The sequence below is a fragment of the Tasmannia lanceolata genome, unplaced genomic scaffold (genome assembly GCF_043159265.1).
Source record: "Tasmannia lanceolata isolate RefF3 unplaced genomic scaffold, GAP_Taslan_0.1 ptg000003l, whole genome shotgun sequence".
Classification (NCBI taxonomy): Eukaryota; Viridiplantae; Streptophyta; class Magnoliopsida; order Canellales; family Winteraceae; genus Tasmannia; species Tasmannia lanceolata.
The window spans coordinates 60,481,140-60,507,109 of record NW_027518680.1 but is presented as its reverse complement, the minus strand read 5'-3'; the positions used below and the strand labels follow the sequence as shown (position 1 = coordinate 60,507,109).

The window sequence follows — 25,970 nt, the reverse complement described above, 5'->3', positions numbered from 1 at the left end:
ATAACAATCCAAAATATGATATTTAAAAAAATAAAAATAAAAACAATAAAAATACTACTTGTAGAACAGATCTAGGGAAAAAATATGATATTTAAGCATGAATAACCCAAGCAAAGAACAAAATCCTGCATCAAGTTTTACCCAAATCAAAATCTTGGAGGTTGCAAAATCTAGGATAAAAGTCTCTTTCTCCATAAAATAAACCAAAGTGTAACTTTTGCGAGGGTTGACTTCTCCTTTAAACCCCATGAACATACATAATAAAAGATGAAATAGCATAAATATCCCATCACTTCCAACCCCTATTCTAACCACTTACAATCCCTATTCTAACATAAACTAATGTCTCCCTTTTATGTTAAGCTATTTAAAAATTTTAAATACAATAATTGATCAACTAAATCTGAAATAAAAGGACCTATAAAGTAATGCAGGCACTTTGGTGGGCCATGGTCCCACGCATGCATCAGCCTAAAATAATGTAGTTTAACATGAAGTACAGATAATAAAATGAGCTATTATAGAAATGCACCTTTCATAGAAAGATTGAATAAAAATATTATCTTTACTTAGAAAAAGTCTTCCTAACCAAAGAAAGATTACATAACAGTTTATCTAGAATCAGCGTAAAGAGACATATCTATCACCTGAACAGATTGGTCAAAACTACATGAAATTCCAGACTACATAGAAATATTATCTTCAATTAGATAAAATCTTCCTAACCGAGGAAAGAATACATAAATAACAGTTTAACTAAAATCAGCATAAATAACCATATCTATCACCTGAACAGATTCGTCAAAAGCACATGAAATTCCAAGTAGTTCTTGGATTTGTTGGACACCATATGGAATAGATCGCTTTGGGTCAAGCAAGTGAAGAATGGGTAGGCAAGAATCTAAAACAATCCTCCAAGCATCGCCCCTTTGTTTGACCACATCTTTCTCAATCACAACTTCCAGGGCTAGTTCACCCTTTCGTCTCTTGCAGGGGTTTCTTACCCAAGATGTTGCATTAGGATCAACCCAAATAATGTTGGCCGTCCTCACTCGAGGGTCACCTGTATATTCACCGAAAAGGAAGGAAATCATAAATCATTTACAACAATATAAGGGCAGTGATAAATCGACCCCCAAATATCTTAAATCGACCCCCTATGCGTCTTTCTCTCTCATCTGGGTTAGAGAGAGATAGACACAAAGGGGGTAGATTTAAGATATATGGGGGTCGATTTATCACTCCCCTAATATAAAATATAAACTTGAAAACCAAACAGCTCAAATAATAAGTATTAATGTGGAAAATATCAATGCAGAATCATGTCAAGTTTTGTTTAAAAGATTCAACGACACAGCTCTAAACTCACACAATTGGACTTGACCTCGTTGAGAGGCTTGAGCTAAGTCCAAAGTGGGCCTAAATCTTTTCAAAAGCCAAACTAAAACCATTTGAAAGATTCAACGGGTTTACAAGCCAATTCTTGATTAGAGCTATTTTCATACAATAGAAGACGAAATTGCTTTTAAGTTAAATAGTATCACATCTTTCATGACACAGATTCGAAAAGAAGAAAATAAAAGCATCAATTACAACATGTTACCTTTAACAATGGTGTCCAACAAAATTGGCAAGATTGCATTGGCCATGATTTGTGACACATTCTCAATGGTATCATCACTACTATGTACATCTCGGTAAGAGAAATGCAAGCACGGCACTTGAGACAACTTCCCATCATATTGCTGCTGAATATCGCAACAGTCACTACAGAAAGGAAACAAAATTACAAAGCATCCTATGGTCAAAACTATACTATATCGCATTCATAACTAAGAATGATAGATCAAAGCATAAGCACTCATCAACTATGTATACACTAACATGGATTTAAATTTCGGTTTAGGTTTCAGCCTTGGCCGAAACCGAAATCCGGAAAACAGAAAAAAAAATTATTTTATTATTTCTGAAATTTTGGTAATTTAGGCCGAAATTTCGGAATAATACCATACAACTCAACTCAAAGCCTTTGCCCCAAACTAGTTGGGGTCAGCTAATGAATCCTTTAGAAAATTTACCTGAAGAAGGTTAAAGGATCTACGTGGCTCAAATTGACTAAGTCTAATCTTGACACTAGTTGGGTTCGTCTACATGAATCATTTTCTTCCATTCTCTCCTATCCAAGGTGATGTTCTCTGTTATGTTCTTAGACATCAAGTCTTTCCTCACTATCTCTACCCAAATTGTTTTCGGTCTGCCCCTACCTCTTTTTACACCATCAACTTGGCAAGAGTCACTTCTTCTCACTGGAGCATCCAAAGGCTTATGTTGGATATAATACTATATTTAAAAAAAAATCAATTTCTAAAAATTCCGGCGAAAATTTCCGAAATTTCGGATTTCAAGAAATTTCGGTTTCGGTCCCAACTGAAATCCGAAATTCCATACCAAATTTTGGATTTCAGCCGAAATTTAAAACCATGTACACTACATATGATTGAAAGAGCTTACACACCCATATGAAGTTCTTACAGTAAACTTCCATTAGATTATAACAAACTGAACTCCATTCAAGTGTTCAAATCATCAAAACCTTTTGTATAAGTGATACCAGGATACCCTGGTCTTTTCCATAGAAGATCAACCAAGTAATCCGGACAAACTTGTGACTAAAGCATGCCTACAACTAGGACAGACTGACGTGGATCATTGCCAAACAGCATTAGAAATTTTAAAATGAGTGCAAACCAAAATTTGAAATGCCTCAGCAACACAATTTATAACGAATGAGACAGATCAGTAGCCAAAAGAACTTAAATTTTCCATACAATCCATGTCAATATGTGAAGACAATTAACAAAAAAATAAATGAAGTTATATGATCATACATCCAACAGGTATAAGAAGTGACTTCCATTCTGTTCGGCGCAGAACTAACGGAATTTGTCGCTCCAGTGAGGAAATACAGAACACCTCACTCTATAGAAATGTAATAGCCCATGTTTTGATCAATTTCTGGCTGGAATGATACTCACCCATTACATATCGAACCAACTAGAAAATAATCATGTGGATTGATCCAACCATAAAAGGTGCCCTGGAGTCTAAGGTGGCGATTAAGAGAATGAAAATAAAGTGGGTATCTCATACATATATGAAAAATATGTGGATGATCAGAAAAGGATGAAGACGTAGATTGATGAGAAGTTTAAGGCATTATCATACTTTTATGCTTCCCAATTTGTGTCTTGAAATTGTGATGCCAATGTTTTACTATGTACTTTGTCAGCTACTTGCAGACGTAAGGCCACTAAGCCATTATTTGACTCTGTAAGATTGATATAAAAGACTAATAATGTAGTTTGCTTCAACCCAAGAATTGTAATGTATGCAGAATTGGTTATATGAGTTTTTTAATGAATACCCCTACCAAGAAATTTAGAAGACAATACACGCACACTAGCAGAACAACATTTACGACATAAAACAACAATTCACATAACATAGAACTCAAAGCTAATTGCGAGCTATTAACCTATGCTAAACTTCTTTCAAATAAAATGTATGCTCTCGATGAATTATAACCACTGAAAACCTATCCAAGGTTCCTCAACTCAAATGTAGACGTTTCATTCTTTTAGAAAACATATTTGCTCGCATTGCAACCTAAGTAAAGATGATTTGAAAATGCATTCCCACATAATGAACAGTTAGAAGACAAAAACCAACCGAGCAAATGTATAACATAAAATACAAGTTTCAAGAATTTTAATGGGCTGATGTAAAAACCAACCTAGCAAACAAACAAATCTTCTTAAGAACCTGAGAAAGAGGACTTTTCTTCTTCGCATGGCAATTAATAACCTCTTGACATTCTTGAAGAATTTCAAGCATGCTTCGGTTCAATCCATTCAGACGCATCTGTCCAACAAAATAAAGTTTGTTTTTCCAAACAAATCGTACTAGCTTCTTATGCAAGAGGTCTGCATTAAAGATGAAATGATATTATATAAAACAACTCACCTTGTCAAGATGAATATGGCCAACGAGGCCAGCATCCATTTCTGTATTTTCGGAGAGATTTCGCTGATTTTGATATCTGAAAGGGTTAACAACGCATTCCAAATGTAAAATGTGGAGCCATATAAAGAGTATTATTAAGATAACAAGACTGAAGCTACTAAACAGGAATAACTAAAAACAGCAAAAGGCAAAGAAAAGTTGCATCCAAAACGATAGAAGAAACCCAATGAACTTTGTGAGGCAAAATCAATGCAAAGCTAAAGATGAAGAAAAACAGTAGAGCAATCATAGAGAACTATTGTGCATGTCATGGGGGGGAAACTGGCATGAATAGCACTCTTTTATCTTTGGCAGCCACCATATACCCAGCACAAGTGAATGATAATCAGGACTGTTGATCTTGTAGCCCACCACAAGATCATGCAGGTATTCAATCCCCACCTACACACACACTTCACACACGAGAGAGAGAGAGAGAGAGAGATGGCCGTTCAATGTAGGGTCCAATAACCGACACGCATCATGAAGTACCACAAGATCTACAGTCTAAAGACTCTAAACACCAATGCCATGTAACACACAAGCCCAAAAAAAAACCTTAGAAGTTTTAGATGTAATTCATCAAAAACAGGATTTCTTAAACACCATCATATGGGACATATATGATTTCTTAAACATGTATGACTTTAAAATAACTTCAGCACTTTTTATGCGCAAACATATAGCAAGATATGATGATACACATCTAGTTAATACCATTAAACAGCTGTATGATTTCTCATGACAGAGAAAATAGAAGCAAGATTTAAGACAAAAGCAAAAGTTAGCATATACCAAGGCAATAACAAGCAAGAACTTCCACGGATATAAGAAAATAGCCAAGCTCATTTATGGGAAACATAAAAACAAAGGAAAACTGGAAAAAGCAATACAACTTTAAATCACATACCCAATCATGAAGCCAATTGCAAAATCCGTGTGTGTTTGGTTGCACAAAATCCAGGATGACTTAGGGATTTTTCTTGGCATTTGGGTGCCACCTCAGCAAAACTCCTCGTTGGTTGCCAAAATAGCATTATTATCCCTAGAGACTACTGGAGGGATGTCTCCCGGCTAATCATTGCATGTTTGCTAATGTGTCACCCTTGTCCCCTCCCTATGAAATACAAGTCAAAAACCACAAAAAAGGTGGAATTTTGTTTGGATTTCTTGGGAATGATGTGTTTTCTTTCTTTCTATCTCTTCCCTCTATCTCCTCTCTCTATATTGATAAAGACACCCCGTACCACTACTCTACGAAGTTGACAACCAAATAACACTTACTGTTACTCACAAACATTCTCCGAGGAGAATTCCATTCCACCATTCTCCCTGCTAACTACTTGCTCCACTACTCCCTGAGTCTATGCCTTGTAGTCAAACAGACCCTAAGGTAACATTTCTCAAGTGATTCTGAACTATAAATACAGTATTCTCCATGTAACACTTTCCTCCATGGATGGTAATGTATATATACAGGGTAACTCTTAACCAAATACTTTCAAAGACTATGGGGAAAGGAATAAAAGGAAACAGATATGCTGTTATTGGAAACATAATTTACATCAGAGTCAGTGACCATTAGGCGACAACATATGGAAGAAACAGTAAAATCCAAAAACAACAGCAATAACACATATACGCCATGTATAATTTAGCAGCACTAAAATAACTAGCTACACTTTTCATGTTAAAAAACATAGCAGATACGATGATGCGTATCTAGTCAATATTATTTTAATAGTTTCAAGATTTTCTTCCTTTTTTGGAATGGTAGTTTTAAGATTTCCTATGAAGAAGAAAATAAGAAGAAAGATTTAACCACAAATCTATTTGTTGTATTACAAGATCAAAAGCAGCATATATAGACTATGAGGTAATAACAAGCAATAATTTCCATGTATATAAGAAAATAGCCAAGGCCATATACGGAAAACATAAAAGGATAAGAAAACTAGGAAAAGCCAAACAACTTTAAATCACATACTCAATCATGAAGTCAATTGCAAAATCCTTTAAGGTAACCCTTCTCAAGTGATTCTGAACTATATATGCAGTATTCTCCATGCAATACTTTTTCCCACAGTGGCAGTCATTCAAGTACAAAATCACCCTCCGATCAATATCATCATTCTTGAAGTTGACTTTACAGAGCAGTATTTCCTGGACAAAACAAAGACACTGACTAACAGAGAAATAGAATGTATATTTTCTTGCTACTGCCAAAGAATAGTAATGCCCGTCAAATGTAAAACAAATATAAACATCATTTAGAAAAGACATATTAAATCATACCTTCATTAGCTCCCATGATGAACTGTTACTTTGAGAAGAATCGAGAACTGCCTTGTAAGCAGGGTTTGAGACCGCGGTTGCAGCCAAGACACCGACCGGTTCACCAGCAGGTGCAAAACTTGCGGGATTAGTTCTAGAATCCCCATACTCAAATTGAATTACAGAGTTGCTGCACATATGTCTCACCGTTCCATCATAGCAGATAATGACATCTCTCAAAATGGCCATTAAATTTTTGAATAATGTACCAGGTTCCGTCAGTCCTCTGGACGAACGGATCATCAGTTCCCTGGATGAAATTGAATGAACTAATTCTTCATACGGGTTCAAACCTTCAAAGAAAGAGCTCCTAATACATCCAAACGCCTCACAAGGTGGCTCACCACCATGAAAAAAGTACTTATTTAGAAAATACGAACTCATATCCTCAAACAAGGCCCTTGAGTAAAATTTGCCTCTGTCAAAAAGCTGAAGCCCCAAAAAGCCAACTTGCTGAACCAATTTACTCATAGCGGAATCACTTTTTGAATCAATCAGACTACCCAATGCAGAGAATTTTAGGATACAATTGACTATTGGCAACTTTATGCTTTTAAGGCAGTTTTCTGCTTGGAATTCTACAACCTCGTTGGATCGCAAGTGACGTAACAAAGGTGAAATATCTTGTACACTCTTCTTAAGATCGTCTATCATTGCCTTCGGAATGACAAAATCATTCAAGCCCATGCTACTCCCTTCTAAAAATAGAATCTCCATCAGCAGAGGCTGTAACAAATTACAGAACTTAAGAGCTTCTTTTGGACCCATTTTACTGAAAATTGAAGTGATCATTTCCGTAAATGATGACTGCAATAGATCTTTACTACAATCAACTTTCAAAAGCTCACTCTGACGAATCAAATGCCGCTCCCCGGAACACTCAAGGAAAGCCGGCAAAGCAGATTGGACTATTTGAAGAACAGTCCAAAGAGGACCAGACTGATGACCTTTAAATAGTGCAGGCTGGGGTAGAGCTGGTGAAACAAACATGGCCAACTGTTGTGCAGTTTTTTTGTTCAAGAAAAAGGTCTTGAACATGACTTTTAGTGACAACAGTGAATCATGCACCAGTTGTATGTTTAGGGTTCCACTATGGGAACTAAGTAACTGTTGTTCAACCCGGAACAACTCCTGAACCTCTGCCTTCGCAGCAAGAGACTGTGGATAAAATATGTGTACACAATCCCCATCAAAATCTGCACCTAGGGGCCCACAAATAAGAGGGTTGATCTTAACTGTGTGATCGTCATGAACATAGGCAGAAAATGCCTGCAGCGAATGCTTATGAGTACTTGGCGGCCTATTTATGAAAACTACATCCCCATCCACAATCCGACGATTTACAACTTGACCAACCTTCAATGAGGTATGCCCCTTCGAGCCCTCCCTAATAGCATAAGTGGATGGACCATCTCTATATGTTAGACATAATTTGTTGTCCACCATTTCTTGTAGACGTTTCAGGTTGTGCTCTGTCACCTTCTCTTCAAAAGTAATCTTTTGCGCAATTTCTAATGGCAACCCAATTTCATTAATTCCTTTATATGCATCCCCTGTAATCACACTCCGGGAAGAAAACCCTGAACCTTTACTGATGAACAATGTTCTCATCTTTTCAAGCCAAACTTTTGTAGAAGAATAATCTGCCTCTTTACCTACTCCATAGGTTCTAGTCATATCACGAGGCGCCTTGTACAGTAAAAAATACAAACACAATCAAGATGACAAAAAAAAACTAATCGCCAATCATAACCAATAAATCATCTAACACAATGGCACCATTGATGCAAGTCTATAATTTATGGACACGGGCATGAGTGTTGTGTGTCGACACGGACACCGAGAGTCTGACACGGTAAGCCCCCAAAACTTAGAAACGGGGCACGGCTAAAATAGAAAGTATACATAATTATAATTTGTGGATATGGATTCCTGCGACAAGTTTCGACACAGATACAAGTTGCCTAACATGGCAACATCTAAAAATCTAGAAATGGTGACACATACATACATATAAAATTATGAGGAATGATAGAGGCAAAGGCGTCATTGCATAAAGAGTTGGGAAAGGGCCCGGGCCCTTGAATGGAACCACATCATTTTCAGCTACCAGAATTACTTTCTCAACCTGTTTCCATTTAGCTCTTTTATATTTGACTTTTTATCTTGAATTGAAAAGAGCGCCTCTCTCTTTCCGTTATTTGTGCTTGCAGCTTGCAATCTGATGTGTCTGTTGTTTACGTTCTTGATGCCGGAATCGAAGGGGAGATCAGTTGAGGACTCGTCTAATGAGAATGGATATGGCGAGGACTCGGCGGAGTACAGAACTGTTTAGAGGGTTATAACAAAACTGTTCCTGTTTAGAGGGTTTAGTGTCATCTCCTTCTTTAGCCCCTATCTTGTTTGTTTTTTGAGTGGGATAGAAGAGGGTTCTTTCTCCTTGTTCTTATCTTCTAATCTCGTTTCTCTTTGTCATTTTACTACAATGGGTTTTCGTTTTTACTCTTTGTTTCTATTCAAACTTGTTATAGTTGCCATCGTAAATGAAAACTGCCATCTTTTGCTGTGTATTGATAATACATTGCCATTAAAGACTGAGAAAAAAAGATTTTCTTGACCCTCTCTTTTGGCACTTTTCTCTCGTCATTTGGTTAGAGTTAGACAATAGAGTGCAGATTGAGAGGGATTTGCTTGTAGTTTTGTGTTTTGGGGTTCCAAGTGGTTAGATTTGTTGATCCTCTCAAACGTGACAGTTTGGGTGAGCTTGTAGTTTTGTGTTTTGGGGTTCCAAGTGGTTAGATTTGTTGATCCTTTCAAACGTGACAGTTTGGGTGAAAGCTTACTTGCACATTGCAGCAGTATATTAGTGTTGGATCTTGGGATTCCAATGGACCCGGATGGTCCAATGGGTCCAAGGGATCCGATCATTGATATATACAGGATTTGTGGACAGCTGTTGGATCTGAACTTGGAACCATATCCTAAGGTTTCGAAATTATTTTGGATCATGACGGAGCATCCTAGATCTAAATGTAGGATGAATGGGGCTAACTAGATCCATATGCATTTGCACATATGCCTGCAAATGCTTTTCCCTTTTCCTTTCTTTCCAATCCCAGTTTTGAGTTGTATTCTTAAGAGGCTCTTGCTTGCAACTATCTTCTTCTGCATCTTTAGCTCAAATGCAAGGGCAAGATCCTTAATCACTTTCCTTGAAATACTACGTAATTATCATAAATTGTGGCTGAAATTTGGAGTGTCTGCTTCAACAACACTAGCAATTGGTCTCTCTTCCTTTAAAATTATTGTTCCTTTACAATAATGTATTATTAGTGTTCAAAACAGCCCTGTGACAACTGAATATAGTCCCAAAACTGTTCAATGAAGCTGGTCAAATCACACTTTCCCCCAAATGTCTGCCATTTTTTTATCTTCAAGATGGTACCATGTTGAGGAATACTACATTTTCTGTTGCATCTTTTTTTTTGGGAGGTTTTTCTGTTGCATCTTATTATGGGGTTTGCAAGTAACAGTTGTGAAACTGAGGGATTTCTTCATGACATGAAAAATTTTTTTAAAAAAAAAAGATGTGTAACTGGATATGATTTTCTTTATGAATGGAAAAAAAAAGGGGGCCCAGTGCACGAGGCTCCCGCCATTGCGAGGTCTGGGGAAGGCTAGATGTACGCAGCCTTACCCCTGCTTTGCAGAGAGGCTGTTTCCGTGACTCGAACCCGTGACCACCAGGTCACAATGGAGCAACCTTACCATTGCGCCAAGACTCGCCCTTCATGAATGGGAAATAAAGGAAAATAAAAGAAGATGTGCAACTGGATATGACATGTCACGCTGACTAGTTGTTTCAGATGGAAGTGCCGTGACAGATTTTCTTTTCATTGTTTCATTGAATTCCTAACTTCCAAATAACAGCGGTAAGTTATAAAATCGTTTTTTTTTTTTTTTTTTTTTGAATGGTAAGAAGATTTCATTAAAAGAACAGAAACTGAGAAGGTCCCAAAAAAGTTATTGTTCCCATGCTCAAAGAACAGGGGTAATGTATTCATTCTCTTGTCTTGAGCATACGAGTGAGTCTGTTGAGAATTTCCTTTTTCCTCATGCCTGTATATTAACTTTAGGTTGCAGCTTGTGAGAAATTAAGTTTAGCATTGACCTCTTTCAGAATAGCTTCTAAAATCATTACCCATCAAACTCGTGACATCTACAAATAGCTGTCCAAATGGATAGAGTCCAACTCCTAACTAGTAGTTCACACCATAAATGAACAACTTGAATGCACCTTGAGGAACCAGATTCTACCCCAAGGATGTGTACATCTTAACCAGCACAGTTGCAGGTCCTCTCTCATAACTTATTGTCATTGTTTCACCTTGTTCTTCCACCCGAAACTCAAAATAAACAAGGACAAGATAATTGGGTGTCATTACGGAAGAAGGTAATGGAGTCTTTTTTTTCTTTTTTCTTTTTTCTTTGTGTGTGTGTGTGTGTGTGTGTGTGTGTGTGTGAGAGAGAGAGAGAGAGAGAGAGAGAGAGTTTCCATCTCATGTTTCCTTATTTTAAGGTAAAAAAAAAAGGAAAAATGGGCACAGAAATACGAGAGGGAAAGATTGACGGTTTTTGGAAGGTGATCTTTTCAATTCAGGTTAAAAAAGTCAGATAAAAATAGCTAAATGGAAACCGGTTGAGAAAGTAACCCCAGTGGCTGAAAATGACATGGTTCCAATTAAGGGCCCTTTTCCGGCTCTTTCTGCAAGAGCGCCCTGCCTCTATCATTCCTCTAAAATTATTGATCACCATAATATAAATATGATTTCATTTAACAAAAACTAATAAATCTTAGAATTAATCAACTATAATCTAAAACAAACATGAGATAATCAAATAACAATGCATTCCTCAATTTATTCTAGTTCTCTTCGTCTCCAATACACAGCGAGAATGGGAGACTAATATGATACAATGAATATAGTATTAGAACAAGAGTTTCGTTACAGTTTTAGGTTTAGGGGAGGGAGTGTATAATAAAAGAGGTAAACACAATATTCTATAATAAAATAGGATGTCACACTTGACACAATACATAAACGTGTCCACACGCCCACATTAAGTCTACATTTCTAGCAGCAGATTTAAAAGGGTCCAAAGGAGTGCCGACATGTGTGGACACGTGTGTCATGTTAGCACAGAACGAAACGTGTGTCACCAATAAATTCAAAGTGTCGGCTAAATCATAGATGCAAGTGCCATGTTCTAATTTAGTTAGAAGTTTCCATGTGCAATATCATGTATACCTTCTTTGTACCCCTAAGATGCATATATTGCCCGACAGCTGACTGCAGGTCATTGGCCTCAATTTCATGAGACTCAAAATTTGGAGAACCAGATCTTGATCTCTTGATGACTTCAACTTTGTTTAGAACTCTCCTAAGCATGGATATAGAATGATCCTAAAACCCAAAACAAGGAACCCAATATTATTGTCAATATTATTTACAAAATCCCAAACATATTCAAGCGATATAGGCAACAATAAATAATAAGCAATATATTATGAAAAAACATACCGAAGACATGATGGTAGTTCCATCAGAAATGTCTGGAACAGATAAACAATTAGGAGGAACAGGTAGACACTGCAAAATATATCCACTTTGAGGAAAGTATCCCTTCCCAGCTAGCCTTTTCTTGGTCTCTTCAGGAATATTTCTCAAAATTTGTAGAGCCTGAAGTAGGAGAAAAATTCCATGTTACAAAGCAGGAAAACAAAACATGATAAATAGATCTATAGTGGATTACAAAACACCTGGTGAGAAATATGAATAAGGGGCTGATAAGCTAAAGACAGTTTTGCATCTCATTCAAGCCTACAAACGCCACAGGCATGTTATGCATCCACTATGTGTTGCAATCCTTTGGAGACAACTTTTTTCCCGATAAATATCAGATGTATTATCAAGAATATATTGAACAAAATCAAAGGGATACCTGCCACTAACATCATGTGCCAATGACAAGGATTTTTTTCAGTGAAGCTATTTGAGAGAATATTGGACCAAAAATACTCAAGGAAAACATTCTTATTGGTTCAATCAAGAAACATACGGCCTCAAAATGAGTATGTATTCAGTATTAAAAGATCAGCATGTCACTGCTGCATTTGGTGAAAGGCTAGATCCTTTCTTTGAGAAGGAATCACTAAAATCATAGTTCCGAGTTTGATTGTTCTAATGGGTGTTAGAATATGCCTAGTCATAGGGATATTATCGTCGTTGTATACTTTTCTCTTATTATATAAATACTTAAGTGAGGGGGAGACTAGCCCTAACTCACTATTCTCTTTCTCCATCTCTCGTAACATGGTATCAAAACCCTAGGGTTTGCGATCCCCAAGGGCCGCCATCGACCTCCATCTTCTTCGTCACCTTCACCGCCGCCACCATCTTCTTCCCGCTCACCTCCCCGAAGACCCTCCACCTCCCTCCCTTCTACTTCTCTCTCCCCAGTCACCCCCACGCCCACACCCCACCACCACCAATCCCCCCACCACCACCAATCCCCCCACACCCACGCGACACCCCCTTGCCCCCTCCCCACCCACCGCGGCAACACCCTGCCGCCCACCCCACCCCCGCGACACCCTCCTTGCTCCCCTTACCCCTGCGGCTCCTCCTCTTGCCCACCCCCGTGGCACCCCCACCCCCCGTAGCCCCTCCCTCTGTTTCTTCACCCCCTCCACATCTATGTCCCCTCTCTCTTCTCGCCACCATCCCCAGCCCTCCTTAAACACCCCCCCCCCCCCAAAATCCCACTATTCATTGAAACTCTAACCCTATTTTCCATCCTTCTTATTGTTTACACCCTCATGTGCTGATCTATTTCAATTCTCTTAACATTTTCTTCCCGGCTTCGTTCCGTCTTCTCCATGGCTCCCTCTCTACCATTGTCCCTGGTCCGCGCTATGAGCCACGGCATTGCCTACTTGGTTTTTCCATCGCTTCTTTCCCTTTCTGTGTAGCCGATTGTTGTGGGTATTTCTCTCTCTTGGTTATTTATTGTCATTATGGACCCACCTGTCATTGTGGATCATCTCTGGGCATGACCACTGAAGTCCATGCCCGGTTGACCCCCTTCGGCTACCTCATCTTCTCCTGCCTTGGCACCTGTGGAGAGATCTTACCCACAGCTGACTACTGCCAAGCTTGATGGGACCAACTACTTATCCTGGAAAGTTGCGGTTGAGACATATCTTCTTGGACGAGGCAAGATCAGTTTTCTTCGTCGGGACCCTCCCGCGCCTAAAGATCCTTCCTACGCTCGTTGGGAACAAGAGGACACATTGATTCGCACTCTCCTTTGGCAGAGCATGCAACCGTCTATTTCTTCTACCATGATTCTCCTACCGACCGCAAAGCAGATCTGAGATCACACTGCCTTGACGTATTCTGGTGTTGAGAACCTCACACGTATTTGTGCCACGTATTCTGAGTGAATGTGGCTGCGCAGGCGTGATATGTCCCTTGAGGCTCACTATGACCAGTTTGTTTCTCTGTGCCAGCAGCTTGAGATATTCATGCCCCTTCCCTCTGACGTTATCGTTCTTCACCGACAGCGTGAACAGATTCGTGTAGTCCACTATCTTGAGAGCCTGGGCCCTAAGTTCACTCATCTGCGACATCAGATTCTTGGTTCTTGCAACATTCTTTCACTGACTGAGGCCCACTCACGTGCCCAGCAATGTCTTGGAGAGTCTCCATCAAGGCTCCTGCTGATAGTTCTGCTCCCGCCGAGTATGATAGTGGTGGTCGCTCTATTCGGGGCGGTGGTTCATTTCCACGAGGCCGTGGCCGTGGTGGTGGGCGAGTTGAGGGTGGACGTGGTCGTCCTTACTGTACCCACTGTCAGCGTGATGTCCATCGGATTGAGACTTGCTACACTCTTCATCTCGAGCTTCGCCAGTCTCGCTCAGCACATTTCACGACAGCTAGCCCCTCTGAAGCTATTGCCTCTAGCTCTGCTCCTGCACCTGTTGATGATTCCTTCAGTTTCAATAGGGTGGATTATGAGGAGTTACAGCGCCTTCGTCTGAGTGCTCGCCCTCCCACTGCAGGCTTCGCTCAGCCAAGTAGTTCACCCACGACCTTACTCTCTAGTTCCGGGTCCTGGATTATTGACTCGGAAGCCTCAAATCACATGAATGGTAAGTCATCTCAGCTCTCATCATTTCGTTCTTTTCCATCTGATTATCAGACCATTGCCCTAGCTGATGGATCCACTACTCCCATCGCTGGTATTGGCACCACGTTTCCCTCTCCTACCCTTCTATTATCTTCTGTATTCTGTGTCCCTAAGTCACCTTTCAGTTTGCTTTCTGTCAGGCAAATTACAAAAAATCTTCATTGCTCAATCTCATTTCTTCATTCTTATTGTTTGTTTCAGGATCTTTCGACTGGGAAGACGATTGGATCGGGTCGTGAGGTGGATGGTCTCTACCGTCTTAACTTCCACCTTTCTCCTACCATTTTACATAGTTCTGTGGCCGGCTTTCAGTGGCACTATCGTCTTGGCAACCCACCACTTCAGCGCCTCCAGCAAACATCCTTAGTTCCTGCTTCTGTTTCCTCATTTCAGTGCGGGTCTTGTGAACTCGAGAAGCACCACCGAGTGTCCTTTCCTTCCCGAGTCGTTAGTCAAGTCAATAGTCCTTTTCATTTGGTTCATTCTGATGTATGGGGACCCTCTAGGGTCACGTTAAATAATGGATTCAAGTATTTTATAGTCTTTATCGATGATTATTCACGATTGGCATGGGAGTATTTACTTAAGGACCGTTCTCATGTCTATTCTTCAAACTTTTCATGATGAAATAAAGAATCATTTTAGTTGCAACATTAAATGTCTCCGTACTGATAATGCTCGGGAGTTTTTCTCTAATACTCATGGTTTCAGGATTATCTTTCATCTCATGGAATTACTCACCAGTCCTCTTGTGCATACACCTCGCAACAGAACGGTGTAGCCAAGAGGAAATTGCGGTACTTACTAGAGGTTGCAGGTGAGGCTATTTTGACTTCTTGCTTTCTAGTGAATCGTCATCTGTCCTACGTGTTAACTCCCCCTTTCACGTTTTATATCCACAACAGGATCCTTTTCCTCTTACACCTCGTGTGTTTGGGTGTGTCTGTTTAGTTCATCATTTAGGTCATCGTAGGGACAAACTCGATCTTCATTCGGAGTGTTGTGTCTTCCTGATATTGTTCCGGCCCTATTAACATCGCCCTCTGAACCTCCTATTGTTCCAGTCAAATCTTCTTTTCCACCATCGGCTCCACCGCCTACTACAAAGCACTATAAGAGACGTCAGCGGAAAGATGGACTCTCTCCTACATGACTCGAGACATCGTCTTCACACGAAGAGATCCCATTACCATCCACCCATGTATCTTCTCTCCCTTCTCCTATAGTTGTCTCTGACTCACCCATTGCTTCTCGTACTCGTTGCCACTCTACTGCACACCCTATCTCTAATTTTGTCTCCTATGATCGTCTAACTCCTGCTTTCAAAAGTTTTGTGTTGTCTATGTCTTCTGTTGTGTTACCACAGTCTTTGGATGAGGCTTTGGCTCTCCCAAGATGGCGTGCTGCCATGGACCTTGAGATGGGTGCTCTGCATACGAACCAGACGTGGGATCTAGTTCCCCTTCCCTCTGGAGCTAGATTTGTTGGCTGTCAATGGGTATTCTCTATCAAATATTTGCCAGATGGCACTGTTGAGAGATTGAAAGCACATCTAATGGCTAAAGGATATACTCAAACGTTTAGGGTCGATTACAATGAAACTTTCTCTCTGGTTTCAAAGATACCCTTTATTCGGGTTCTTCTTTCACTTGCAGTCAATCATGGTTGGACTCTTCATCAGTTAGATGTGAAGAATGCATTTTTACATTGCGACCTCCATGAAGAGGTGTATATGGGGCAACCTCCAGGGTATGTTGCTCGGGGGGAGATGTCCTCCTCTGTCTGTCGCCTCAGGAAATCTTTGTATGGCTTGAAGAAGCCTCCACCAGCATAGTTTGGCAGATTCAGTGAGGCCATTATGCGGTTTGGTTTGAGACAGTCATCAGGCATCAGTCATCAGCGGGGTGCATTCTATTGATTGTATATGTTGACGACATCATCATTACAGGTAGTAATTTAGGGGGAAAACAGAAGCTGAAGACCTTCTTACAAAAAGAGTTCGCTACAAAGGACTTGGGACGCCTCAGATATTTTCTTGGGATATAGGTGGCATACTCCTCTCGCGGCTTGTCTCTATCACAGAGGAAGTGTGATTTGGACTTGCTGGAGGAGACAGGGAACCTTGGCGTAAAACATGTGTTTGTACCTATGGATCCCAATGTAAAAATAGTTCCAGAAGAAGGAGACATGTTAGAAGACCCTGACAGTTATAGAAGACTTGTGGGCAAGCTCATCTACCTTACAGTTACTCGTCCTGATATATCTTATGTTGTAGGGGTAGTCAGTCAGTACATGAGCTCCCCACGTACATTCACAATGGAGTGCAGTGATTCAGATCCTTAAATACATGAAGGGTGCACCAGGAAAGGGCTTATTATTCAAGAGACATACTCATATGCGAATTGAGGGATTTTTTGATGCTGATTGGGCTGGATCTCCTACAGACAGGAGATCAACTACCGAGTATTGTACCTTTGTAGGAGGTAACCTGGTGTCATGGAAAAGCAAGCAGCAAGATGTCATTGCAAAGTCAAATGCTGAGGCAGAATACAGAGCGATGGCACACACACGAGTACAGAGATTATCTGGTTGAGATCATTTCTGTCTGAGATTGGTATCGTATCTTCTTCGCCTTCACAGTTGTACTGTGACAACAAGGCTGCCATCTATATTGTGACAAATTCAGTCTTCCATGAGCGCACCAAGCACATCGAAGTCGATTGTCACTTCATTCTTCAGATAATTCAGAAGGGGGAGATGTGTACTATATTCACTCGTTCCGCAGATCAGTTGGCTGATATGTTCACAAAGTCATTGAGTGAAGCAAAGTTGAGCGATAGCTGTAACCTTAGAAGCAGGAACCTTCCTCATGGGTGCCCCTCTCATGCAAGAACCGTGATTCGGCACTCCTTAGGACAAGAACCGCTCCCATGATGCACCCGAAGAGATAGGAACCGCTCACATGGCACTCCCAACCTGCTCCTACTACACCATCATTCCCACTATTACCCACTTCCTTGTATCAAACTCCTCCAACTCTTCAAAGCACTTCATCAACGCAAGCACAAAGGCATCTTCAGAAGGCTCGAGGAAAGAGGGCACAAAAATGAAGCTGGTTAGAAATTACTACTTTTTTATGTACTTCAAATTTGAAAGATAAATGTGAAGATAGTCGAAAATTACTACTTCTAATGTACTTGAATTTTGAAAAAGCATATAAAGAAAATATTACATAAACGCTCCTTTGGCACTCCCAACTATAGACTCTTCTCGACCCCACGCTTCCCCGTCCACGCTCCCGCCCCCACACCTGCTTCTTGCTCCTAAGTCTGTGACAAGCCAAAAGTGTATAATTTATACATTCCAGCTTGAGGGGGAGTGTTAGAATAAGCCTAGTCATAGGGATATTATCGTCATTGTATACTTTTCTCTTATTATATAAATACTTAAGTGAGGAGGAGACTAGCCCTAACCAAGGTTTTAAATTTCAGTTTTGGTGTCGGTTTTAGCCACCACCGAAACCGAAACGTTTCGGTTTCGGGCCGAAATTTCGGCCGAAATCATGTAAAAATATGAATATGATTTCGTTTATTTTTTTAATTTCGACCGAAATGTCTAAAATTTCAGTGCCAATTTCGGCGATTTCAGTTGAAATTTCGGCTATTTCGATGGAAATCATAACATTTCGATGTACATTTTTTAAATTTCTGTGGAAATTTTGTAAAAAAATCCAAAAAGGAAACAGAAATTTCGGCGACATTTCTATGAAATTTCAGAATTTAATATTTCGGCCGAAACGAAACGTTTCGGACGAAATTTAAAACTATGGCCCTAACTCACTATTCTCTTTCTCCATCTCTCGTAACAATGGGGATTACTTCGCCAACAGCTATCAAACCAGGGAAGTATGATGAGTATTGTGTCAGAAGATTGTTTTCAATATCTGGACGGGCCGACAGTTCATTGCATTTTAAATTTTTAACAAAGGGCGATAATATTTTCACCCCCCCCCCTCCTCCCGGCAGCACGCATTCACCCCCCTTTTAACGTGATAAAAAAGCGTTAAAGTTGCCAACTGTTCATGTTATAAGGGGGGTGAATGCATACTGCAGAGGGGGTGAAAAACTGAAAATATCACCTCCCTTTAACAAAATATACCTGGCTAAACTTAGAAGAAAAATGAAAAATAAAAGCCTGCGATAAATATTTTTAGTTACGAGCAGACTAGTGTCAGTACATAAGAGAACAAAAAAAAAAAGAAGAGCCTACGACCGGAATGGCCGGAGCAGTACATAGGAGAACAAAAAAAAAGAAAAAGGGCCAACAAGCTAGAAAGATCAAGGAGGAAGCTCGAACAGAGGAAACAAAAAAGAAAGAAAGAAAGAAAAAGGACCAACAAGCTAGAAAGACCATGGAGGGAGCAAGGAGGGAGCTTGTTAAAGATTACCACGCTCAACCTAGTAACTCCAGGCGGGGCAAGGCGATCCGCTTCTTCATTAGCTGATCTACAAACGTGATGAAAGTGAACAGGGAATATCCCTCCACACGATCCTAGATCTCATCAATCAGAGTGGCAAATTTCCGAGGATGAGCGCGGCTACCATCCATCCACCTAGTAACGTTAAGGAAATCTCCCTCCACTATTAAGTCCGCCCAAGACACTACTACCAGGAAGCCTGATTACTTGCAGCACCGCCCACACCCCTGCCTCATTAAAGTCCTTAATCTCAATGGGACCTGAGAAAGCCCATCTAACTGACCCATCCTTGTCTCACAAAAGCCACCCAACTCCAGACGGGCAGGGCTCCCAAAACTAATGACGATGAATACATGCAGAACTATGTTTGTTTATATACAACTAAACTTTGATGCATGTCAAATTATCAATATTGGTTGTTTCAAATAAATTACTTAATTGACGATGAATACAGATAAAATTAAACCTTGTTATACTCTTCCATGCCTCCGACCAAGCAAGGTTTGAAATTTCGGTTTCGGACCCAACCGAAATCGAATTTTTTTTTTTAAACTTCGGTCATTTCAGCCAAAATTTTTAAAAGTTCGGCCGAAATCCGAAATTTAACAATTTCGGTCCAAAGAAATTTCGGATTTCGGCCGAAATTTAAAACCATACGACCAAGAACCGCCAAACAAGTGTGCCCGCCCCAGATCCGTTTTCCCTTAACAACACGTAGATAATGTCATAAATTGTTTTATGAAATGCATCACAATGAGATGGTTCAAGTTCTTATTCATGGTCAGCGCCCAAATTCGATCAAGATGACCGGCTTTCTAATGCAGGTGCATCTCGTCGGATCCTTCAAATCAACGATTGGGTAGTTAAAATGACATCATCACGACACCTGCTGATGTAGCACAGGGAAGAGAAACAGAAGGGGAGAAAGAGAGAAGACGAAGTGAAGAGAGGGAATAATAGAAGAGAAGGAGAAGAATAGAGGAGAAAGAGGAGAAGAAGTCCTGAAAAGAAGAGAGGAAATTAGAGGGGGGAGTCTCAATCAATCAATTAACCATCAAAACTAAAAACCTCATACATGAGGCCATTGCAATCCCAACGAATTTCACTTAATTCAGCCTTGGTGGTTAATAATAGCAACTGGGTATTGTTTTCAAGTCAAAGGATGGCAAGTTGCCAAATCATCCAATCTTCTTCACCACTTGTCTTCTAAGTGGCCTAAATAGTATCTCCAACGTGAAGGTAAGGAGGTGAAATTTGGAAATTGAGTTGCTGAAGTAGCAAATACCTTTCACTTTAAAGAAGGGCAGAAACTACTTGTTCAAGACATGGAATATAACTATGCAAGACAATAAAGGTTGCTGATTTTAGACAACTGCATGAAGGACAGATGTTTATCTTTAATGAAGGTTGTTGTTTTGGACTGATAGGGGCAAATTACATTAAAGTTACTGAATTTATAACAACCTTAGTTACTGCACAAAAATACTAAGAACATTTCGATTTTAGAGATGCTACAGCCTACAGATGCTTATGCTAGTTTTATATTTGTAAAATAAAAACCCCTACTACTTCGGCATCTGGTTGTCTAATATGGGCTTCTTTCTTTTTTGTTTGCTTGTAGTGCTACTCTATAAATATATGAACGAGAATGCATACAAGTCAGCTGAGTCAGCTGCATAATAAAATATTAAAAAAAAAAAAATATATATATATATATATATATATATATATATATATATATATATATATATATGTCATATGTTTGAGAGTTGAACTCTAGAGTTATGTCTGGCATGGAGTTGTAAAACTGAAACCAGTTTTCGGTTTTCACCTTCTTCCCCTTCTCCTGCCCTTGTTGGGTGCAAGGATGAACCCCAATTGACTAGTTGTCACCTCGACCAGTACCAAACGTGAATGATTTCAAAAACTCAAAAAGCTTCCACGTGCGCCACCGCATTACTTTCCCAATACCTTGTTGCCATCATCAATGTGAGAAATCACCCATTTGGATATATATTTTAGCGTTTCCTCGAGTTCCTGCTCCAAAAACCAGCGATCTTGATAGGTATGAACAGAGGCCAAAACAATGTTCGAGGTCTTGGAGTTCCAGAAGAACTCGGATCCAAGGACATATGCCCATTCTCCTGGGTTCACAATCAACTTTCCTGAGCATGCCGGGCCATAAAATCCTTCAAACCCCACTGTTAATTTCACAAATACTGTCATTCCTTCGATCCAATCGTGTAGAGTGACGCCAGAAGCATCAGAAATACAGCAGGGTTCATTCATCAACTCTCATGTGAAAATGGTAGTGTCATCTCCATATTCAATCCCAGTGATACTGTTTTTCCTTATCTATGCGGACGTCAGGTAAGTCTTGAAATAATTGCGGATGGATGGATGGATCAAAGAAGAATGAATCATTAGAAGAGCTTAAACCAGCACGCTCTTCCCATGCCCATTTAACGTACCGATTCTTCAGACCAAATGCTTGCAAGTTAATGACTAAGACAAGAATCAGCCTGATACATGATTTTAAAATTCGGCCAAAATCAGCCGGGACCGAAACTGAAATGTATGCCAAAATTTTAAAATTTTCGGCCGAAACTATCAGATTTGAAATTATAAGATTTTACACTGAAATTTTAATAAAATTTCAACCGAAATTACCGAAATTTCAGTTTCGGCTGAGGCCTACAACTGAAACCAAAACCGGAATTTCAAACCTTGACCTGATACCATGACCTTGTGCTTCTGAAATGACTTAAGCCAGTGCCTAGAAGACACGTTCATCAAACCAACGAAGCCAGATCTGAAGAGCAATGCAGGCTCCATCATTGAAAGCCCTAGTCCTACAAATACTAAGACCCATCTTTGCAGTAGCCTGAAGAATTGTCCTGACCCTGGGCCTGCTAAACTTCCTCCACAGCTTCATCCATCAACCAGTAAGAGTTACAACCGTTCACATAGAATGCTCCCCCATTCCCCTCCACAAAACCCATCTTAAGCGCTTGAAACTGGAATCTCAAATCCCCGAAAGACACAAATCAAAGCAACACAAGATGCAAAACCAAGAAACGGGTACAAAATCCCAATGCCTGCCAACATTATCAAAGGACAAAAAGGGCCAAAAGAACAGCTAGCTTCTTTGATCACTGTCATGTATGAGGGCGGCTCAGTGCACGAGGATCCCGCCATTGCAGGGTCTGGGGAGGGCTAGATGTACGCAGGCTTACCCCTGCTTTGCAGAGAGGCTGTTTCCGAATGACTTCAAAAAAAAAAAAAGCAAAACAATAGACACCCAGTAGTGGCCAAACACTATAACATCATGACCAAGATTCTTACAGATGGTACTTGCCTGGCTGAGTCGCACCTTGGGTTGTGTAGTCTTCCAGCACTCATTTCACCTCAGCTTTTTGAATGATCACCGTCATGTATCATTCAAAAAAAAAAAGCTAGCTCCTTCAAAACCTGAGGTTATGTGATCTGAAAAAGTACATCTATTGTGCCCAGGGATTTGAGAATGAGACACGCAGATGAGGATTTCAATTTCCTTTTAGCCTTAAACCACGAAAAATCTCTGTTCAACAATGCTCTAAATCATGGACACCAAGAACAGCTCTTGGTGTCCTAGATCCAGGGGCGACCCAATCGGACAAAAGGTTTGCTCATGGCTTCATTAAGGATTATCGTGCATGTCAGCAACTGAAGCACCGACCACCTACTCAGCCAGATTACTTCATCCGCTGCCTATTTCGAAGCGAAAGTCGGAGAGCATCTCCATGAACTTTATAACAAGTTTGCCTAACTGGACAAATGTGATTCCATATTTTCAATGGGAAACAGCCACACCAACTACACGCATTTTATTTTATTTTATTTTTATTTTTCGAAATGGAACTATTCACATTTTATTCCTATGCATTTTCGACTTCCAAGCATCAAAGGTGGCTAAATTTTTTCATATAGAGGTGCTCCAATTCCATGATCTCTAAGGAGATCATTAGTGATAGACAGTTGACTCATGAGTTCCTTATGGAGGGGGCTATTTAGGCTGATCAGTGTCGCTCCAACCGCTACTTAAACAGTAAGAAAGATTGAGGTGTTCAACAAGTGGATCAAGTCATATCTTTGTTGTACATCCAAGAGCAGCAGATAACTTGGGCGAGATCACTATACATCGGAAAAATATTGCCACAGCACCACTATCACATGTTGGCATTTATAATATCATTTATATTGTATGGTAACAAGGCTCCTACTTTTGCAGATCTAGGACTACCACAGTGAATTTCATCAGGAAAACTCAAAAGCATCAAGAAACAAATTCAGAAGAAAACAAATCAACAAAAGATATATGTTGTCAGAAGAGGATCAAAAGAATATTTGAAGTGGAAGAATTGGTTTACCTCAAACTCTAACACTATAGATTGTCTCTTCTCAATAAGGATCACAAAACTTTTTATTCCCAGGACGATACTCAGATTTGTTACATTTTAGTCTTCGGGATCCATTCAGATCTACTACTCTTTATTCTTCGGGATAACATATATGCTACAATCTCTGTTGTCTGGGCATTCATCAGATTTGCTGAATTCTTTCTCATCAAACTATGGCTAGATTTGTTGCACTAGCTTCCTTTTTTTCGTTTTTTTGAATGGTTGTTGCACTAGCTATTCGCCACATTGTTATCCAGATTTAGTAAATTCTTCACTTGTCAAGTTACGATCCAGATTTGTTGTATGCTCCATCCCAACCATTGTTGTTTGGGTTCGTGTGAGAATAAAAGTAGATCAAATTACCATTTTGTTGGTATTTAAGCTGCTGATTGTGTTGTTTCATGGTCCATGGTAAACATAGGACATTACAGAGCTCGACTCGTAAGTGCCTTTGGCTATTGGCTATGGCGGCAACATTGGATGGTATAGAAAGAGGAGAAATATGAGGATCTTTAATGGATCTTTGAAGCCACCTTGTGCGATTACTCGTGAGAGCTTATCTACGGTGATGAGATGGGCTGTGAGTCTTAAGGAGTTCAACAATATCTTAAAATATAAGCTTCCATATGCTTGGGATGTGATCCGGGTGAGCTCATTACATTTGGACTGGGCATTGCGTTGGTGATCCGGTTGTTCTCATGATTTTTAGACTGGCAATCGCGTATGGGATCCCCCTACTCTAGGTTCCCTTAAGCTTAACCTTGATAGATCAAGCATTGGCAATCCAAGGCCCGCAGTATTGTTGGGATCCTTTTTTATAAAGATAGTTTGGTGAGATGGGTTTTCTCTAGACCCATCAGTGTTGTGAACTCTAATATGGCGCAGGTTAGAGCGCATAGAGAGGGTACACAAGGAGTTGACAAGCCTGAGCAAAATAATTTAATTGTGCAAGGTGATTCACTTCATGTCATACAATAGATGTCAAAGAATGGTAATTATCCATGGAGGGCTGCGGATGTGATTGAGAAGATCAAGGAATATATTGAAGGACTCCTCGAGGCCTCGTTTTCAAAACATAAATAGGTCGACAAATGGAGAAGCTGACAGTTTAGACCAGGTTGGGTATTTAGGGGGAGGAGGGATGGATCTGGTGGTTGATGACCATTATCCTATCGACGATCCTCCAAGTCTTCCTCTTTCACTATCTGACCTATTGTAGGTCTTTTACTCAAAATCCTTGGTTCGTTGAACTCTTAATTTTCTACACTTAAATAAAGTATAGAAAAATAAGAGTACAACGAACCATTTAAAATATCCATATGCTCTCACATTAGTCACCAAATGAGGGCGCATTAAACATCACCGGCTAAGTGAGAAATGTACATTGTTCTTTATGGTAGTCTGCCAACTAAGTCGAAACAATATTGGATATTATCAAGGCCCTTGATGTGCTTTCCTTCATACTCTACGCTAATGGCCAAGAATATTCACTAGCTAAATAGAGCATTTCAAGATAAGTATTAGCAATTCAGTATCAAATGCTTTTTCGCAATGTTTGCAACATTGTTGGATGTACCGCGACCTTCATCTTTACAATCCCTAGCTTTCTAGAAGATAAATGCCATTTCGAAAGAAGCATAACAATGTTTGACATTCAAAGGACTTTTTTCCTAATCCAATTTGCTAAAGTCCGTCCAAAAGACACTTTACTCGCAATCCTAGGTTTGGACACCTTACAATGCTAGTTACTTCCAAATATCAAAGAATCAGATAATTGAAATTAAACCTCATACTATATAAAGGAACCATCTTAGTACAAGCTCAATTATCGAAAGAAATTGGAATCACCAATGATGAACTTAAACAGACCACCGAAGACCATAAAAGAATATCCAGGCATACCAAATCAGATACTTCCACTTAATATATCTAACAATAAAAACTAAGAATCATGTCAAAACAAAATTGTAATACTTTGATGAAAGAGGTTATTAAAAGGCATTAAAAGCACACCTCAAAAGGAAGCAAAGAACGACAAAGGGTGTCAGAACCATAGCGAAACCCATATCTTTCCAAGAAACTCCAGAAACCACCAACCGGCAGTCTTGACTTAGGTGGCAATTTCAATTCTAAGCAAACTGCACCATCTGCTGTTTGTACTTCCTTTATAGACAATGCGGGAACATCCTACAAAGCATTGGAATACAAAACCCAAATTGGAAAAAAGTAGCTCCAACGCAATCATATGCAAAGTCATCTAAGAAAAAATCTGTTCCATAGATAACAAAATGTAGCAACACAAAGATGCCACCGTAAATCCCATTGATCACGTTTTGAGAAAATAATAGCCAATTTTTTGAGCGACAACAAAATAATAAACAATACTTATTGCATGAAACAAAATC

At 39.7% G+C, this 25,970-nt stretch overlaps 1 protein-coding gene and 1 pseudogene across 1 annotated transcript in view; both read right to left on the bottom strand.

Moving 5' to 3' along the window:
* Positions 1–25,970, bottom strand: part of NRPD1B (nuclear RNA polymerase D1B) — a 59,620-nt gene that overhangs the window by 18,990 nt on the left and 14,660 nt on the right. Inside the window, exons 6-14 of the mRNA XM_077368094.1 lie at positions 25,579–25,752; positions 11,979–12,137; positions 11,706–11,861; positions 6,358–8,085; positions 6,050–6,225; positions 4,024–4,099; positions 3,794–3,921; positions 1,604–1,767; positions 789–1,063 (exon numbers count right to left, since the gene is read on the bottom strand). Coding sequence (XP_077224209.1) covers positions 789–1,063; positions 1,604–1,767; positions 3,794–3,921; positions 4,024–4,099; positions 6,050–6,225; positions 6,358–8,085; positions 11,706–11,861; positions 11,979–12,137; positions 25,579–25,752 — 3,036 coding nt within the window. The remainder of the gene's footprint in view (positions 1–788; positions 1,064–1,603; positions 1,768–3,793; positions 3,922–4,023; positions 4,100–6,049; positions 6,226–6,357; positions 8,086–11,705; positions 11,862–11,978; positions 12,138–25,578; positions 25,753–25,970) is intronic.
* LOC143863930 (mannan endo-1,4-beta-mannosidase 2-like) lies at positions 20,939–22,234 on the bottom strand (annotated as a pseudogene).